Here is a 19,885-nt window from a genome sequence, read left to right on the forward strand (position 1 = left end):
GAGAGAGAGAGAGAGGTAATGGTGGTAACCCAAATGCTGGGAAAGGTATTTAATCCAAATTGCAGTAAATATCCATCTTTATAAATTAATAACGTGTAAACAATTTCAACCAACGGGAGTTGCTACAGTAACACATTCAGCCCAATTATGACATTGGTGGATGAAAAAAATTATGCTGTACCTGACAGAGAAGACTAGTAACAAAACATTGGAATCACCATTCTTTCGTTCTGCTCGTTTATTCAGTTTTCGATTGTTTGGCTCTCCCGTTTAAATACCAAGATTAACCCTTGATCTCATGGCCGCTGTACACCATGGCGATGGATTCACTGCCCTCGCTTGCAATCACATAGGACGCCAGTGAAACAGACTTAATTAGACTCCCCGTTAAGATTCGGTTAATTAAATCTGAGTGATCGTTTTTTGTTGTTTTGGGGAAACGCGGCGAACTATAACAACGTTATTACACGCTCAGCGCTGTGAGCCGTGTGTTTCGGGCTCCCTCCGAGGAAATCGGTGTTTACCTCCAAAGCCCCGCAGAGCTGAGTGATCCGCGGTCTCCAGACGGTGCGAGGGGATGGCGAACCCGCTGAGTACACAGGCAGCAATGCGCGGCGCGCATCCGCGCACGACCACGCGCGATAACAGGCTAATGACACACGCACACACCGCGCATTAAAGCGCTCTGTCATCAGTTTTCTGGAAGATGCTTTTAAAGTAACGCAAGAGCCGTTCCGCAGGTGTGATACTCTAGCCGTTTCTCGCAAGCTTAAACCTGCTGGAAAACGTATTGCCATTGAGACATGCAGCACAGTGCCTCTATTGTGCATTAAAGCCAGTGAACCTTGAAGCTGCCGTGTAACTTGTGCATCGGATGTGGAATTTTACATGATATGCATTTGTCTTATTTATGAGTGATGAATGTTGTAGAATTTTGAATGACACTTTACACTAAGTGTATATATGTGTATGTACACATTGCACTCCATATTCATACCCCTGATAAAATAGAAACAAAGAAACGTGATAGTGTTGAAAAATTAGCATTGCACAGGGCAAAGTCGTCTCTTACTGTTCACAAACATAAATGTGAATTTCATTACAGAAAACACAAGATCAATATTGTATATATTATTTTTTAAATATAGTTATTGATCAAGTAATTCTTAAAAAACAACTATAAAAATGCATATGAAAATGATATCTTACGTTAGACTGCACTATTTTCCCTCCTTATTGAGCCATTCAGTTAAAGAGGCGAATGGCATTCTCATTAAAGGGAACAACAGATATAGAAGTGTGTGTTTCCTCTTCAGTAGCTCTTGCGTGGGGCACAATTAGAGGAACAATTTCACGCTCCAAGGCCGTTCCGTGGCCACGGCGACGGGCTGAGAATATGAAACGGAAATTGACGTGAGGGCGAGCGATTAATATGTTAGAAATGAGGAGGAGGAGGAGGAGGAGAGGAGGGGGCAGAGCGCTGAAATGCATGGCAGCAGACTGGAGTTGCCCCCCCCTCCAGCACCCCCCCCCCCCCCCCCCCCCCCCCCCCCCCCCCCCCCCGTAAGGATCATAATGAACAGAAGGCGCATCTCGGCCGCGCACCTAACAGATGGGGGGGTGCCGGGCGACGTATTAATCCAGCCGTTTGACAGACTCCTCCGCTGACCCGAGCACACCTTTGGTGCGCTAAAGTGCACCAGGCACGTGATGTGTTGGGAGCAGAGCAGTGTCGGCGGTCTCTGGCAGATGGGCTTCACTGAACATGGCACCTTTCAACACACAGAACACAGGCTGCTAGATGTCAGATGGGAAATGGTGATTTAGTCCAATGTAATCGCCCCCGAGGGTTATCGGAAGTTACTAGGCACACATACATGTACACACATACACACGTACATATTGTGTGCACATACACACATGCGCGAAAGCCGATACACACAGGCACATACGCATGTTCACACACACACAGAGACTGAGTAACTCATAAGTCATGTCACACAAGGTAATTATGTCTTGCTTATGTAACATTTAGTTGCTTACCGTAAATTACACACTGAAGTATTAAATTTTGATAGCCTCCTTGTTTGCTTGTGGTCTGTTGTCTTTAGTCTTGTGGGGGGGGGGGTTGATTTTTTTTGGTCAACATGTTGCACATTATCTTCTGGATTTTTCCTTTGGTTCAGTATTTGTTGTTTACCACTCTGTTAGATTTAACTGAAGGTGACACTTGAGTATAAGAAATTGCTTTTTAAAGACATCCTTGCACAGCAAAGGGGTGTAACTCGCCTCAGTTTAGCAGGATTCAGTGTCCAATCTTACTACCTTGCTTGGCAGCACTGAAAGGGTGACTGTTATCATTTTGTGCCCTTCTTACAGCAGTTTCTAGAAGTTTGCTTCGCATCTTGGAGCAGTAAATTTCACCCAGTCTCCTGGTTTTTGGTCTGGCACACAAGGTTACTGAACCAGGGATCCAATAACAAGTTTTTGGAGCAAGTAGGGTCAGGGCTGTCCTTAGAAACCGCATCCTTTCAGATGTACTCACAAGGCTATGCTGCTGGCCAGATCATAGGTGGTTTATAGTGTGCTAGGTGTCCTCTGTATCAGACTGCTCAGGCTGAATCCACATTCACACATCAGCCACCTAGTGTGTGTGTGGTGTCATTTCTTTAAAATGACCAATACTTTAAGTATTTTTATCATTTTATTCTGTGTGTGTGTGTGTGTGTGTGTGTGTGTCTATGTGTATGTGTATGTGTATATATATATATATATATATATATATATATATATATATATAAAATCAGTATATACCTATACAGTATATACATATAAAGCGGTACAATAGTGTATCTAGATATCTGCTATCTGCTGTGTTAGAAAGCACAGCTAGAAAGCTGTGATTATGTGGGGGAATAAGTGTTGAAAACTGAAAATGAACCCCTGAGCCATGTAGGGCGGGCGTGGCAAAGGGGCGCACACCTGACTATCAGCAGCTTTTGATGTCTCAGCAGAGCTGTCGTCTCCATGGAGATTTCGCTGATTGACAGCAGTCCTTCTGAATGAGGTCTCAGTGGCTCACGCACATCTCTGCTCTCAGTGGGGAAAAAAGCACTCTAAAGCGGTACGACAGTGTATCCACTAAAAAATAGAGTTTGTTACTCCTTTTTTTTTTTTTTTCAAGAATCTCTAATCTTCCCCTTTTCCACTGTTGCTCTGTCTTCAGTTGTCTCTCCGTGTGAGTGTTATGAGGCCCTTTGATGGTTGCAGGTTTACAGGAGGGTAGGTCTGTGTGGTGTTGTGTTCAGCTAGTCTGGGATGAGCCACAGCAGTGCCAGGAGACTGATGAAAGACCCATTGTTCCAAAGAATTGCGTTTTGCCTTCCCGTTGTAATAGTGAAAAGCTTACGCACGCCGTGATACAGTTTAAGCGTGATACATCAATACCACAAACAACAGAAAAAAAAAAACCCAATTTGCATTTTGTTGTTCATGTCTGGCAGTTACCATGAGGGACCTATTCTATTAGCAATGTCAGAAATGTGATGACAAAAACACCAAAAATAAATAATTCATTCAGTGCTGCCTTCAAAATGACATCTAAATGAATAAACTGTCAAAATGTGTAGGGAACATATTCATGATAAATTAATAGGTTCCACTTTGCATGAAATGGCCCTAGTACCTGTGTGTTTACACCAAATACTGTGTACATACACAGAGCTACACAGTACTTATTGTACATTGAACCTGTCTGCAGCCCTCTTACACTGCACTATTTGTGCACAGTAGTTACTGTGTAGCTACAATAGAAATACTTGGACGTGGCATCTCAAGGACTTCGATGAAGCCATTGAAACAATGCGTGGTCTGGTCCATGCCTGTGCTACTACTGTAATCAGCTGCTACCATCAGCCTGCTTCCATAAGTCTGTTTTTGACCAAAGTCATGTGCCACCTCTGTTTTGCATTTCTTTTGGCTTCAAGAAAGCCCTGGACAGCACAGCGCATATGACACAGTTTATATGACACTGAAGGGGCTACATAATTGTGCATCCTTATGCCCATGATGCACATGAGACAATCGAAAAGACATTCCTCTGCTGAGCAAAAAAAAAAAAAAAACTGATTGTTGAGTAATGATGATGACATGGTGGCCCCACCCATAAAGGGATTCTAGAATCCTTGCTTTCCCAGCACTGGAAGTCATCCCAAAGCTACCATAGAATTCCAGATGTTGTCCACTGCAATAGCAGGTGAGTGAATGCATGCTGTCTTGCATTGGAAGATACAGTAGATGCCCGTAATAAAGCATTGTGCACAAAAGCCACAAAATAGCAGCACAGTGCGTGTTGCCTGTCCTCCGTGACAGAGCCATGTAGAATCCCCCCAGATTACCCTGCGATTTACGCGGGTCTCCAGACATGACATGAGTGTCTGAAACTCTCAGCCCATAGCCATTAAGGCACTCCAGGGTAAATTGCACAGTGGCAATCTCCCTGTCATTCAGAGCCGTCGCCTTTCAGTGCGGAGCGGTCGGTCTGCAAACGCCTCGGACGTGTCGCTGGGTGTGCAGTCGTGACAGCCTATCAGAAACTCCTCTGACAGCCTTTAATCATCTTCCCTCTCCACTGTCCTGTAGGCTGATAGCACCCGGTATACAAAATGCTAAACAGCATACAATAATCAGTACAAGCACGAACAGACTAAAGCAATCAATATGAAAATGAACAGACTAAAATAATCAATATGAAGAGGCTGTACTCCGGGGGGTTGCATTTTGCCGATAGAGATGGCCCTCCCACCTCACCACAAGGATCGATAATTGTGAAATAGATTGTCGGCCGTGGCACGTGAGAACACACTCTAAACGCAAATCACCATTCCGTCAATGTGTGGCATGTATTCATTCATCCATAAGTCCATCTCTTTCCCAGTGATACTAAGTCAAGGCTGAAATTCATTGGCATGTTTACATCAACGCAGTTAGTTAGTTAGATGAAACGGGCTTCATCCTGCCTGATCATCTCATTGGCTCATGTGTTTGCTCGCTCTTTGTGTTGTGCCGCCAGTAACTTTGGACATAAAACTTTGACGATTCCTGCAGATGTTTGCCATAAATATTGCAGCGCTGACAAGTGCTGTTGTCAGTGTCAACATGAGGAGACAGAAATAGGAATCTCAGCGCTGCGTTGAGTGTTAATGAACTCCTCTCTCCCCAGATTTGGGTATCGGAATCTATTAATACTGCTGTGCTGTTCATAACTCCATTGTGCATGTGCATCTGTACTAACCTGTCAAGCTGACATGCTATCTAGACTGAGCAAGAGCTCATTGCCAAGATTGGCCTGCCTCTCGTTTCAAAGAGTGTGGATGTCTGTCAAATCATGCAGTGTATCCAGCTACGGTGGAGCCCAGCAGCTGGGGTTGGGTCACACCGACCGCATTCAAGGCCGGATTCACACTTTTTCCTGTTTGTTGCTTTGCTTTGTCACCCCGATGCTGTTAGAAAGTCAGCCTCGTGTGATTCCTGCTGTTGTCGGGGGGGGGGGGGGGGGGGGGTTGTTTTAGTAATGCATGCGCCTTCAGCCAGTACTGCCTGCACTGATGGAGTTGCAGTGCTTGCAGAAATAATGAGCAGCAGGAGTTAAGAAACCCGATATTTAGGGGGCACTCGGAGGTATGGAGAAATGAAGGAGAAATGACAGTGTCTTGGATGGAGGCCCGCTCCGTTCCTGGATTCCATTAGCGGTCTGAACGAGAGCTGCAAACACTGTTACTGCAGAGAGCAGCTGGGGGCAGCAGATCTGGTCAGATTCTTTGGGGGTGTGCTTTATTTTTTGGGGTGTGCTTTGTGTGTTTTGTTGAACAGCCTTACATGTCATATATCATTCATGGATACATTTGTGAGGTTTATGTAGGATATAAAAAAATGTATGGATTGGGTTATTTTCAAAGTTTTTTGTCTTATGTTTTTATTTTTTTGGAAATATTTAACTTAGATTCTGATTATATTGACATATGGTGTAGCTTGGGGCATGTGTCAGAATCACAGAGTGCAGTTCTCCTATACGATAGTCAGGATGGTGGTAAGGTTTTTTTTAAAGCTCAAAATAAATGTCCAAATTGAGATTCTAGTAATGTTATTGTGCAGAACTTCTCACGTAATGGTAAAAATGACCCCGAAGCTGAGCTTAAATACCATAATTTCACACACCTTTTTAGTGCTAATTTAAAACTGTCACGATATGCTTTCATCTGAGACCTGTGGCACCTTTAGATTGTTCTAGCATGCAGGTTCAATTTGGGTTTTGCTGGTTATGCTTTTGGAATGTTAAAGCTATGAAAATAGTGAAGCAGCTGGCCCAGATCTTTTTTTTTTTTTTTTTTTTTTGAAAAGCCTCATTGGCAAACAGATGCCACCCAATCTATTGGTTGAAAAACCACTATGAGTATCTGTAGTCGAGAAGGGTTTCTTTCCAGTCAGATAGCTATTGGCTTGCAGCAGGCCTGTTTTCAACTCTAGAACTGTAGCACTGTGTATTAAGAGAGCATGGTGTGTACTTTGTGTCAGACATAAAATTGGAAAATTAGTATACTGGTCACAGGTGGAGAAATTATGATTTATCATAAGGCTAGGCTGTTACCATAGCACCAGGTAAAACACTGGATCTTTTAACGTTCATTGCACCAACAAACAGTGTAAACATACTCATGCATTAACTTAGAATTTTTAACAAAGACTGAATTCTAGAAGCTTCCAGTATCGTCCCTAGCACACGCCATTGTACCTCTCTTGTCTGAATGGCACCGGTGTGATGTAAGGAACAGGGCTGGTAACCCCAACATTGCTTGTTGGATTCCCCATTGGGGCACTGCTGTTGCAACCAATGGGTAAGGTACTTAATCCAAATTATAAATACGCAGGTTTATGAATGCATAAAATGTCAAAATTCTATGCTACGCAATTGCTTCTGGATAAGAGCATCTGTTGAGAAAATAAAATTTACTGAATGGTCCTCTGCACAAGGACAAAGCCCTGTATTTCATTGGTGGAGGAGATAGAAGAACAGCACAAGGCTGCCATTCTCTGGCACTGAATCTGAAGCTAGGTCTTGCATCCTGGGAAATCAAAGGGGACGGAGGAGAGTTGGACCTCTCGTCTGTGACAGAAATGTTTCTGACACAAGACAAAGTATTGGCTTTAGCTCTGAGGGCCGACCGGTCTCAAGTGACATATAAACTTGCCAATCGTTTCTTTTGGTTTTTTTTTTCGCTGCTGGCTGATGTCATGCAGCGTGTCCGGCAGCGTGATGTTAATTCTCTGTGTCACTCGGATGTCCTTGGCATATAATAGACCCACAGTACTCATTTCTCAAGCTATTTATGGAGATCCGCGGTGAAAAGTGAAAATTATCACAGACACGACATTCACACTGCTATTTGGGGAAGCCTGTTCTTTAATTGCTCAAGAAAAAAAAAAAGGGAAGGATCACATTACTGAGCACATGAGGTAAATTTTTTCTGGGGTTGAAGATGCACATGTTTAACTTATTGCTTCAATAATTGCTACATATTTTGGACAACAATGGTTTGTAATATTTGGACACGGAATCCCAGCCTATGATAGCTGTCAACTTCCGTGTTCCACTGCCTAATCACTGTGGGTCAATCCAGGTTTGGATAGATTCATTGAATATGTTGGTTTGCTTCATTGCTTCAAGACTGATGAGTTCTCATTCTCCATGTGTTTGGGACCAGGATTCTGACATGCTGTGTGGAGCAGAGGAAGTCTGGAGGTCCTGTCGAGACAGCATTCCCCATGTTGAGGAGCTCCAGGCTGAAGCGGGTATCCTTTGCGGCTATCCAGCTGTTCTTCAGCAGAGCTTCCTCCTTACACTCTGTGTCCTCTCTGTCCAGGCTACGGGGTCCTGCTCAGCTCCCAAAAACAGCACATCAACAAAAAAGGGCGCGAGCCAAAAGCTAAGCACGGTCTCCTGTCAGATGGAGTAGTCGGCTCCGGCGCCCCTCAGACATTCATTTCAGCTCCTGGAAGGATTTCCAAAAAAACCCACGGGAGTCTCAGAAGCGGCACACAGCACGTCTCCCCACTCGGGTTTCACACTGCCCTGGGGCCACTTCGTCTTGCAAAAAAAACAAAAAACAAAAGTCTTTCTTTTTTCTGTCCCTCTCATCTCCATCTTCCTTTTAAGGAGATAAAACTGCTGTTAATAACAGACTTTGAAAAGGTCCTGAAGGAGTGCCAGGATCTGGCAGGCAGGTGTAGAGATAGAGTCTCCGACCGAAATGTCTACCTGCTGAGGGTGCTGGATATGGCCCTGGACGCCTGTGTTAACCTGGGCCAGTGGGAGAGGGCCTTGGAGTATTCCGCCAGAACCCTGGAGCCATACAGGTGAGAACGGCATGGTGACCTGGGTCCCGTTCCCTTCTCAGCTTCGAAACAACGCACACCTCTCTCATGTCACCGATTTGAAACTGAAATTTTACTGTGGGTTATTCTTCCGGGGGCCCCGTTACATGCCTCTGTACTTACTGGAGTGAGTTGCTTGCAAACCAACAATGCAGGATCCCCAAATATAGTATGTCAGGTTGTTGCTTGTATGAGGGGGAAAACATGTTAAATGCTTAATAGCTGCCTAAGATCTTGATGCTTTATTAATTATGAGCCAATTAGTCAGAAATAACAGCATGTTATTGCGCCAAGAGGATACATCTGTCTGCCCTATTGCATATAGTCTCAAATCTGCTTCTGAGGGGAAAAAATAATAATTTACCGGCAGTTACTACGGCTTATCTTTCCATGGCACTCTTCCACGAAAGCACTCTCTTGGTTTACTCTCTCATTTCGTGAGGTTTATGGGACACATTCTACATGCTAAGTTCTCAGAATGAGCCCCTGGGGAGGCCAGGAAAGTTACTCACAGTGCACTCTAATGAGAGCTGCACTGTATGGTCTTCACCTGCTTCCTAGCGTTAAGGCGCACTCGCTAATACCACCGACGAACCGCAGGGAGCGATCCCAAAGAGTCACCGTCAAGGTGCAAATCTACGAGCCAGGCTTCCGAAATTGACGGCATCGTGGTTCTCCCTGTGTGAAAGTCCCGGCGGACATCTGGAGGCGGTGTGCGTCTGGGCTCGGCGAGACACAGCCCCGCAGCTCTCGCCAAACGAGCACAAGCCAAGAAGACACGAGCAGGCTGGTGCACCATATTCATTTAGCGTTTAGAAATTGTTCTCTCTTCTTTTCAGGTTCCAGTGCCAGTTGCGGTTGAGCCAGGCTTTTTATGGTGGTAATTTATTATTTTAATGTGGCGTTATATTAGAATATAAACTGGCGCTGGAACAAAACCTGTAACTTTTTTTCCCCCTATTTTACTGTGTGCTGCTTTCACATCCACAAAGTGTAATGATACTCCAAGGTGTGCTGTTAAGCGCTTGTTAGACATATTCATACGTTCATAAACATGTCCAGTACCCCTGCTCCCCCTGAACTTTCAGATGCTTTGCTGCTTTCTGACTCTCGCTGGGTCTGACTGCTCCGCTCCATCGATGTAATTGATCCATAAGATCCACAAATCTGAGCTCTCTGGTTTTCAGGACCTGAAACAAAGGATAAATGTGTTTTTCTTTTTTGTGGGGTATAAATTTGCAGTCGGCTTAATTAAGTTGATAACTGTGAATAACTTAAAGTAATCTTACTAATTGTACCATTCAGTCACTGAATCTCAGTGTGTCCACACCCATTGATCTGGACAGTGTGGAGAGCTTTGATATTGTAACCATGCTGGGGGGGGGCTCAATAACGGTCTTCAGTGGTGTTAAATTGACAAGGAAATCAAGACAGCTGCCTGTATCAGCGCATGAGCAATATTGTATTTTTATCTATGTTTATTCACTTGGCAGGCACTCCTATCCAGAGGGACTTGCAAGGCTGATATGTCATGATGCATTAAAATGCATGCCACAGCATGAGCAGCAGTAGGTGCCAAACATCCAGCGCCACAGTAGATATTACTCCGATATTAGGATGTATGGTAATGCAGATTGAAATATCAGAGAGAATCCCTAAAAGGCTCTCATGCAGAGAAGACCCCCTCTGCCTCTGACGCCTCGGGTCAGAGCCTCCGCAGCATGGTTTCGCCCTCACAGCCGACAGAAGGGAAAGGGGGAGCCGTGCGAGAATCCCCCGTCGGAGGCCCCTGCGCCGTTCGTCTTTTTGGCGGGATTGAGTTTTTCCGCCACGGGAAAGCTGTTTCAAAAGAGCTGCTTCTCCTAACCCCCCTTCCCACCCCCCGTCAAGCGGAGAAGAGCACACACCTTCAGGGCCAAAAACGCGAGCAGACTGTTGACTCCGATGCCGCCGCCGCCGCACTGCCGGGGAGCGTGAGCGCCTCTTTATCATTTAACTGAAAACGGGGGTGGGGGGGGGGCTCCAGCCGCCCCAGAGCTCGACACCCTGGGACTGCCACCTCAAAACGATGTGCCAACATCGCGCGGCATCTCAGATGCAGAGAGAATGTAACTGCCATCGTCATTTCTGTAGCTCCCAAAAGAAGGCCCTCCGTTTGCGTTTCCGATGATAGATGGGCTTTTAAAAAGAGTTTCTTGTGCTTTTTCCTCTCTATCAGGACGCCGTTTATCTGCGCTCTCTCAGTGATCGTGACAGATATGTGGTTGCAGCGTTAACAGTGCACTGCAGGCGTGAGGCAGCGGAGTATCCGCTGGAGACAGTGTGAGCTTTAATCTGACACAACACATACAAGGTGGGAAACACATACGCGTTCAGCTGTTTATTTAAAAAAAAAAAAAAGGAAAACCTTGAATTCTGTTTGTCGTGCAATCCAAAATAACTGGCTTGGATTGCGCGCTCAGACAATAGAGTAATGAATTAAGTTTTATTCCCGTTGCAAATATGCATTATTCATTGTTTTTCACTTTGAGCTGATTGCGTCATTAGACTATATTTGGGTACATAAAATTACCCTACATTAGAGTTGTTCTTGTACAAATTGAAGCATATTCATTAAAGCATATTCGCATTCAGTTTTGTTTAGTTTTTTTTTCTGTAAATGGAAGCCTTGCAGTACAGTCGTCAGTGAATTTTTATTTCCTGTGTCGATTATAACCATAATAACCCATGGCAAGTTTTTCCATTCACCTTTAAATCTGGTTAAACACCACAGCTCATGGGTCCAGGTGTGTACAGCGTAAGATTTTTCATTATGTTTATTTAACATTCTTGTCACACAGAGCAGGGAAGTCTGTTATTGTTTTCATGCCTATCCAGTGACTGCAGTTACCAAGATGAAGATCTGATAATTACAAGGGTATGTTTTATTTTTCTCAGTCACATGAGAATTAGCATTCCTTTCCTCCGTCTTGAAGGGAGCTAGATGATTCCCTGTTCTCACTTCTAAGAGATATCCAGTGCTGGTTGTCTCCTTAAAATCAAGGAACGTGTTACAGATGTGCTGTCACTGAGATGGAACACTGCAAAAAAAGAGAGAGACACTACAAAGGACATGAAAATTCATGAAACAAGATAAGCTGACAAAGACGCTTGAAAATAAAATATACATAACAGTCATCTGGAATTCTCTCCCCTCCTTTCTCCTCTTTTTAATTTTTTTTTTTCACCTGACCACACCATTTCAGATGAAAAGCTCTCACAGTCTTGGCAGCTCATAGCGATTTTTTCTTTGTTTGGCAGCCTTTGGTCTCTCAGTGTCTCAGTCTGGGATGTTGTTGTATGGAGTTCTGTCCTGTCAGCTTGACTCTGCAATCTTCCCCATGCATCACACGGACCTGTGAAGTGATGGGGCAGGTGCTGGCATTAAATCCTTCCTCCCCTGTGTGGACTGGATTCACCAGGTCTCCTCCTGCAGCATGATTGTTTGAGCCAGCGGAACTAGATGACATCATAGAAGGAGGTGTTGGAATGCTTTGGTGCTTTTTTTTCACCACGGAAACCATGGGATCTTAGTCTGTTTTCCCCAGAGGAAACTGGGACTTTTATCCAACTTTTCACTTCACAGTTGGAGTTTAACATCTTTTCCAGGAGATGGAGGGGGAATGGCATTGACTATGAGGAAGAACGTCCTGTAAATATCTCCAATGGATTGGATTAGTGGTGTTCCTGAGCTTTGAAAACACAGGGGATATGTTGAATGTTAATTCCCTGCAGTGGTTACATCCATATTTGCATCTACACACAGTACTAGTCCCTTGGTGCAGTAAAGCATTTGCAGTTGATTTACGTAATAAATCTACAATGATGCAATAAATACAAATATTACACCAAAGTAAAGGTAAGAGAGCGTGATTGGCATGTCGCTCTGGAATTAAAATTCAAGGCCACAAATCTGCACATGGTGAGAGTGTCCAGTATACGTTTTCAGTGATGCTAACAGGTACATTGTGCTGAAACGTACAGTATCTGCACACAGCAAACATTGATGGCAGGTGTGTATGAAGCTTGGCTGCCTCAAAAGCAAAGGTCACGCCTCTGAAGAAACAAATTTACTAGAATGTGTTTTTTTCCGGAGCCTTAAATAGGTGCGAGACTCGGCTAATGGCGCATTTGCAAAGGGGGGACGAATGCAATTTGCACTTGTGGACAGATTCTGCGGTCACGCTACATTGGTTAAAAGGGTACTGCCAGGAGAGGGGAAACGGTTTGTGGCAAATGGAGCGAAAGAGGTACAAGGTCTGATGGCACCTGAAAATGGGTATAAGGGGGCCAGGGAAAATTGAGCCGATATCCCCCAGGACGAGGTGACGGTCAGAGGAAACGACACCGCAGAGAAGACCGGGATGAGTTCAGCCGAGGGAAGATGGTCACGTGATGCGGGTGCAGCGTGGAAGAGGAAGAGCAGGGAAGACAAGAGCATTAATGCATAAAATCAAATCACAATGCAAAGGAGGATAAAAATATATAGAATGCAAATGAGAGTGGATGCATGCAAGAATGCATGCACAACATTAACAGAATGCTTCTTGCGACTGCATGGATGACAACATTAGGGAAATGTGTACTGTAGACAAAACTAGGAAAGCTTTGTCTGCACTGCACATTTTTTTATTAGATAGATACTGGACAAACTGAAACAAGAGGAAATTTTTCAGCCAAGTGTGGGAGAAATAAATTGAGAAAAGGACATGAAGTAAATTGCCAGTCCAAAATAATCAATTGTAATACTTTCCCGGATCAACATGGATTGCAATTGATCGTTTCATATTGTCTGTTTGGTTAAACTCAGTCGGTTGAAATCTGAGTTTTTGGCCAGAACAATAACACCCTTGATTATGCAGTGGAGAATGTCAATGAACAGGTGTTGCATTCTGGATGGAGGAACACACTCGTCTGGGTGAGATAAAGATTTTGGATTTTGAAGGACAGGAAATCACCTAATCCAGCTGTGCACCATTGTTTGCCATTGTAGAAATTTAAAATACAAGACAGACGACGCGGTTCCACACCTTTACCTTGGGAAAGGATCAACAAAACTCTTTCAACAGTAATAATTGGGGTCTGAAATAATTGGACTGGGTTTTGCAGGACCTTCATCTGTTAATCCCACAGCACAAGGCATACATTTTGGTATTTACATGTGCAGATACACAAGCTCTTCATTTAGAGCTGATACCAGATTTTGCCACAAGCGTTTTTTTTTTTTTGTTTGCCTTGTTTTTAGACGATTTGAAGGGAGAAGAGGATTACACCATGTAATAGAATCAGACAATGTGAAAAACTGTTACGAAAGCGGATTATGAGTTAAGAGAATTACGGCACTAATTGGAAATCAAAAAGTCCCATGAGTGTTTTAGATAAAAAAAAAAAAAAGGAGTGGTGATAATTGAACAACTTCATTGTGGAAAGGGGTTGACTTTGGAAACGTGTTGGGAGACCTATGAAGACATCTCTCTGGAAACTACTTGGGAGGCCACGAAGCCTTAACATGTGTTCCTCCAAAGTCAACCCTGTGTCCAAAGTCAACTAAAATGGAGTGTCTTGTGAGATTTTATGGGTGTGAAGCTAATAAGAAGGCCTGTCTGCTGTTTTCCTGCTGTAATCCAAAAACTCCAGTTTAACCTAACGTGTTTTTTTTTTTTTTTTTAATGATTTCTGACCACAACCTGTCAGAACACCTATCAACAACAGGGTAGGCTCAGGAAGTGTTTATGGGGCTCCTTTGATGCTCAGATGCCATCAGAAGCAGCTTTCCAAAGATCAGCAGTTGCTTCATCATTTCAAACTGACTAGACTGAATTTTGGCAATTTAAACGGTTGCAGCGGGTACTAACAGAATTGCTAATGGCTGATGCCATCAGGTGAGAGTTCTCTTCAACCAGCCTTAGCTAAAAAAATAGCAGGAGGTGAAATGCAGATGAGCCCAGCTATAAGATTCGCAGTGGTTCTTTGAAATCCACAGGGGGCGCTCCTCTTAGTGCTTAGTGTCTCCTTCCCATTGATGTATTTCCCATCTAATCTGTGATTCATGGCTCAGACTCTCTCCTGTCAGTGCGCTCCGACCCACTGATTTCTCTCCTTTCATCTGCGAACGGCGGCTTTGTTCTGTCGGCCAATGCAGCGCTGTGATCTGTGCTGTAACCCACAAGGTCTCAGCTCACGGACAGCACTAATGTGGTGTCTCTTGAAAACCCCTGGATAATTCCTCCACAAAGAAACATGACTGAATAGAAGCATGAGCCTGACATTTCTCAAGGGACAAAAAAATTGAAGATGATTTTTTTTTTTTTTAATCAGGGTTTATAGGACCCTTCGCATGTTATAGGAGACACTATGGAACTCTTAGCTCCATTAGCTGGGGCATGTGGAATGGAGGGGCTTTTGTAGACGCAGTAGCATCGGCTTTACGTGTCAGACCTCTAAAACAGAACATCGCCGAACCTGGTTTAATGTCATTCGTTTTAAAATTTCTCCCTTTTACATGCATTGGAAGCTTGGCCGGGTCTTCTAATTATTTCCGGAAAGGACTTGCATTTGCCGAGGTGTGGCTGTCGGGCACTTAAGCAATAATGCAAAGCGACCCCTTTTCACCTGCTCTATCCTTCACACTCTGCCGTCGCGGCTTTTGATAACGACACCAGCCACGCTCACAGCGAGCAGCCAGCTAACCGGATCAATCCTTCGCAAAAGATCCTTCAGCCGCCAATGAGAGAGTGCGCGTTTTCACGCAAACGGCGTCTTCCAGAGGCAGCGATCTACTGGCCAACTCCCCGCCAGCTCTCCGACAGCGCATCCTCACGCCAGCGGTGATTTACCCCTACGAATCTGCATAGAAATGACATGAATTTTTTTTCATCGTTTATATATTACTTTTTTGAAGCGCCCGAGGCCACTGCCATGTGCTAACGACAGGCAGACACGTTTGTTTGTTTTTAGTTTGTGCAAGAAACAGATTCATATGAGAGATCTGGGCGAGAGTGTCAGAAGCAATTTAAGTCTTGTAAATAGAAATTCCGTGATACTCGATTAATGCAAAAAAAAAAAAAAAAAAAAATCAATTAGCGTGTGGCGTGTTTAAGTTGTGGTGTGCAAAAAGCGTAATAAATAATTAAATCAGCAGTGTAGCAGCGTGTTATTCGTGGTTGGCCTGTGCTCTGTTTTACACTTTGAACTTCCCTTTAATCTTGTTATTAAAAATTAAACTAAATGAACTAATTGAATTGAATAATTGCACAGCCTGGAACGTGCTGTGTGCGCTTCATAAATGGGCAAACATTTGATCGAAGTTTTACTTTGTGGACTGCATGTAGATTATTGTGTTAATAAATCTCAACTTTAGTGCCTAATTTACATTTTTTCACAAGTCTGAAATGAACGTGAATGATATATTCTATAATTTCTCCTAGAACCCGATGAAAAGCACTAGTCAGTCGCTACCGATTTGGCGTCAGAGAAATTATGCATGAATCACTGGATTGCCGAGAGCTGAGAGTACCAAATAAAAATCTGAAGCATCGAATATTACAAGTATTATTAGAAGCCAGAACAAGGCAGTACAGCAATCGGTTTCCAGACTTGGTGCTGCAGTCATTTCATGAAAGCAGTTAAACTCACTTTAACTGAGTTTCATTAAAAATCAGTTTCACAGTGTCCCATTTAACTCCCCTGGAAGCACCTGGAAGAGTGCCTTCTTTTGTCAGCTATCTGAGAAGGTGTACTTATTTCCTTTGTACCTGCTGTTGACGTGTTTCAAAAAAAAAAAAAAAAAAAAAAAAAAAGAATCGGGAGGGATGTATTGCATTAGCATCTCTTATCCTTTAAAGTTATCCCGTCTAAGCTGCAGCCAGCCTCGTTAACAATGCATTACTCTGAGAGTTCACTGCTTGGGCATAAACTCTGAGAATGAATGCACTTCTCCTAACGTTTGGAGGCTTTCTGTTTATTCTGTTTGATTTTTAGGATGTTTATACGAGCTTGCACAGTGGGGTTTGTTTGCTACCAAGAGCATTCAAGGTAGGATGCGGTTGCTTTTATTTAGAAGGGGCAAGCCAATGGGGATGTGAAAGTGCAAGATAAAGTTTGCTGCGTTTGAGCAAAGTTCCAAAGTGCACATGTTCCAAAGCCATGGGATTGTAATTTGTTGCAGACCGATGCCGGCCCTATGAATGTCACCATTATGTTGGGTAAAAGGTGCTGGTCTGAATGTCGCTAACCTTAGACCCACTGCCTGGTGAAAGAAATTCCTGCAGCTTGCTTTTGTGCCAGCTGCATTCTCGGTGCCATGCCATGCGTTTTGGGGGCAAGTGAGACAGAGGCGTTCGGGTGTACAAGAAGGGAACTGCGCATCATTTCTGCACCTGTTTGGAGCACCCCCTGCTTCAGCTCCACTTCAACCAATGATGAATATGACATAATGGGGAGAGCTTACCGACAAAATGTCCTGCAGTTCAACCCAACTGCACCATCACCAGCCACGACCAGCGCCCTCCAGGATCATCGCTGCATCAAGAATCTCACCGTTTAGCTTTCGCGTGGAAATCGCGGCCAGTTCAGCGGGAGGTATCGAGCGGGTCAAAGTTCAAACAGAGTTAAGGTCACACAGCGCAGATTCCCCTGTTAGGAAGGCTCCTCCAGCTAAGCACCGCATTTAAACACCAGAGTGCCGGCATGTAATTACTATGTAAATGGCCGCTATTAGGCAGTCAGTTCGGCCATGTGGAAAGGAAGGGCCACATTCCTGGGCATCGCCAGCCAAGCGGCTGAAGGGACATTAACTCCTATCAGGTCTTTGGGCTCGGGAGCACGTCCACCCTGCACACGGATCCACTTTATCATCACCACCCGGCCAGCTGTGACCCACTTCTGTTCTGCAGCAGGGGTTTACAGGGCTGCTCAGAACTTTGCACCTGTGTGTGTGTGTGTGTGTGTGTGTGTGTGTGTGTGTGTGTGTGTGTGAGAGAGAGAGAGAAAGCTTGTGTACACGTGTGCGTGAGAGTGAGAGAGGAACTATACAGGATAAAGACTAAAAGCCACTTTAACATTGTCCTCTTTAATTTTGAATGCCGCTGGGGAGAGTCTGAGATTGTTTCCTTTGGGAAAATCACACTCAGCTAGCCAGGTGTTTATCCTGAAATACAGGGACACAGACACAGGCCAGGTAGAGGCACTGCTGCCTCCAGCACAGGTGAACTCTACCTGACCCCAGCCACACGCACAGTCAGGCGAGAGCGCGTTCTCATTAACAGACGGACGTCGGTGCGCATTGCGGCTCTACAGGAAAGAGCCAAGCAAACGGCAAAACTGCAAGTGCAGCAGCACAGCTGGTAGTTCACATTGCGTAACTCCGGGTTTTTTTGTGAATAGCAGCACAGTGAAACAGTGGGAAAAGCTCAAGTTTCAACATCGATGTGGCCAGAACGTCTTCCTCCACCTCCACCACCGCATTTGCGCACCAAAGTCATTGATGAGTGTGGCTCACCTGGGGAAGGGGAGGGAGGAAGTTACAGGCACAGTGGAAAGGTGAAACAAAAATGAACCTTTTTAAAACTGTAGGAACTATGACAGTCATCATTCAACTGTGATATTGTGATATTGAAAACGAGAGCTTCATTAGCATTGTGGTGTGCCCTTGGAAGTGAGGGTGGTACCTGCTCCAGTTAGCGTCGGTAGAGTTCTGGTCTGTTTAGGGTTAATGAGGTCTGCTGGAGTTAGTGTTTGTGAACACTGCTCTGATTAGGATTAGTGAGCCTTCACAGATGCCACATTCAGTTTTTAGCAGAACACAGACACAGGTGGAGAGGCACACACAGGTTAAGAGTGATGTTCAGTTTCCTGTGAGAGGAAGCTACTGTAGAGAATTTGAAAGGCCTGGCACACACACACACACACACACACACGCACACACATCATGCTTCATGGGTCATTGTGAAATAGTTTTTCTCATTATGTCAGAATTAATTCACAAAACATATCAGCGAGTATGTATTTTGTTATTGGTATATACCCATTTAATGACCACATGTACGTTATGTTTGTTTTAAGTGGCCGACTGTTTGTTCATTCAGTAACCACTGTTTATTGCTCTGGGTGGCCTGCCGCCTGCTTGGCTTTTAGGTGTTGAAGCTCTCTCACGTAAGACAGCTTTCACGGTCGTGAGTTATCTGTTTGTTTAACAGATGTCACTATCCAGGGCAGCTTACTCCTCTCAAACGTATACTTACTGCACAGCGCACCAATTATGTTGTAGGGTGTAGTTCAAAGTGCAAAATACAGATTAAAGGTGTGAGACCAGCAAACAGCATCTCAGTTGTTTTAAACCTGTTTTTCAGTTTCAACGGAAAACCACCAAATGAGCTTGTGTGAAGTTCTAATTCGCAGCTTTAATTCCCCGCAGGTTTGAAGTCGTCTTCTGTCCTTTTCTCAGTTTCTGTGTAACAGTAGCTCATTGTGCTGTAACGGGGTTGACGTTAGCATGTGGGCAAGGAATGGAGACGTCAATGCAGATGATCAGGGGCAATGGCATTCAGTGCTCACCGGGAGGCTAGTCCTGCCTTGCAGAAACAGCTTTTTAAAGTCTTCATATGTGACATGTTTACAGTTAGCATGCAGACCGAGTCACTGCTCATCGTGTGGGCTGCAGGGTATCCCTGTAATGGAACGCCACAGAGATATGCATCTGGATGAGTGAGTTTGTGTGTGTGTGTGTGTGTGTGTGTGTGTGTGTGTGTGTGTGTGTGTGTGTGTGTGTGTGTGTGTGTGTGTGTGTGTGCATGCGTGCGTGTGTGCGTATGTGTGTAAAACAGGAGGAATAGGCTAAAGGCCAGTCTTTCACAGGGACTTTCCGCTGCTATCGGGCTCGAAGCAGCCGAGTTCAGTCCCAGTTCACAGCTGAGGGCCAGGGCTCTCGGAAGCCCTGTGTGTGGGGGCACAAAACCAGCGGATAAATCAACTCCCTGAACCATAAATGTGATCCTAGATTTGTGTCACGTCCCCTAACCTGATTAGCCTTCATACTGCCCATATATCCCCTCCGTGCGTCTGGGGCTTTCACTGTACAGAAACGTACAGTAATGTGCAGTGATTTTTATAGCTCGTAATACACGCTACTAATATATTACACTATATATATATACTATATATTACATAGTACTTTAGTACTGCAGCACACAGTAGTGCGTAGTCTAACCGCAGTCTGTTAAAAAGGTTAGCATGAGTCTCACCAAAACCATGAACAACCATGATTTTGCCTTATGGTATGTGTGGAAGGGCTGGTTATTTTCTTGTGGGCATGTCTGTTTGATTAGCTCTAAATATTGGAAAAAAAAACAAGTGGGCCATATGGAAAAACTGTTCAATTTTAAAGAATACAGATATAGCACATGTGCTGTATTACACA

At 44.4% G+C, this 19,885-nt stretch overlaps 1 protein-coding gene across 1 annotated transcript in view; it reads left to right on the forward strand.

Moving 5' to 3' along the window:
- The window catches only part of smyd3 (SET and MYND domain containing 3), a 184,222-nt gene that overhangs the window by 156,243 nt on the left and 8,094 nt on the right, over positions 1-19,885 (forward strand). Inside the window, exons 9-10 of the mRNA XM_036542839.1 lie at positions 7,761-7,848; positions 8,238-8,412. Coding sequence (XP_036398732.1) covers positions 7,761-7,848; positions 8,238-8,412 — 263 coding nt within the window. The remainder of the gene's footprint in view (positions 1-7,760; positions 7,849-8,237; positions 8,413-19,885) is intronic.

The sequence above is a fragment of the Megalops cyprinoides genome, chromosome 12 (genome assembly GCF_013368585.1).
Source record: "Megalops cyprinoides isolate fMegCyp1 chromosome 12, fMegCyp1.pri, whole genome shotgun sequence".
Taxonomy (NCBI): Eukaryota; Metazoa; Chordata; class Actinopteri; order Elopiformes; family Megalopidae; genus Megalops; species Megalops cyprinoides.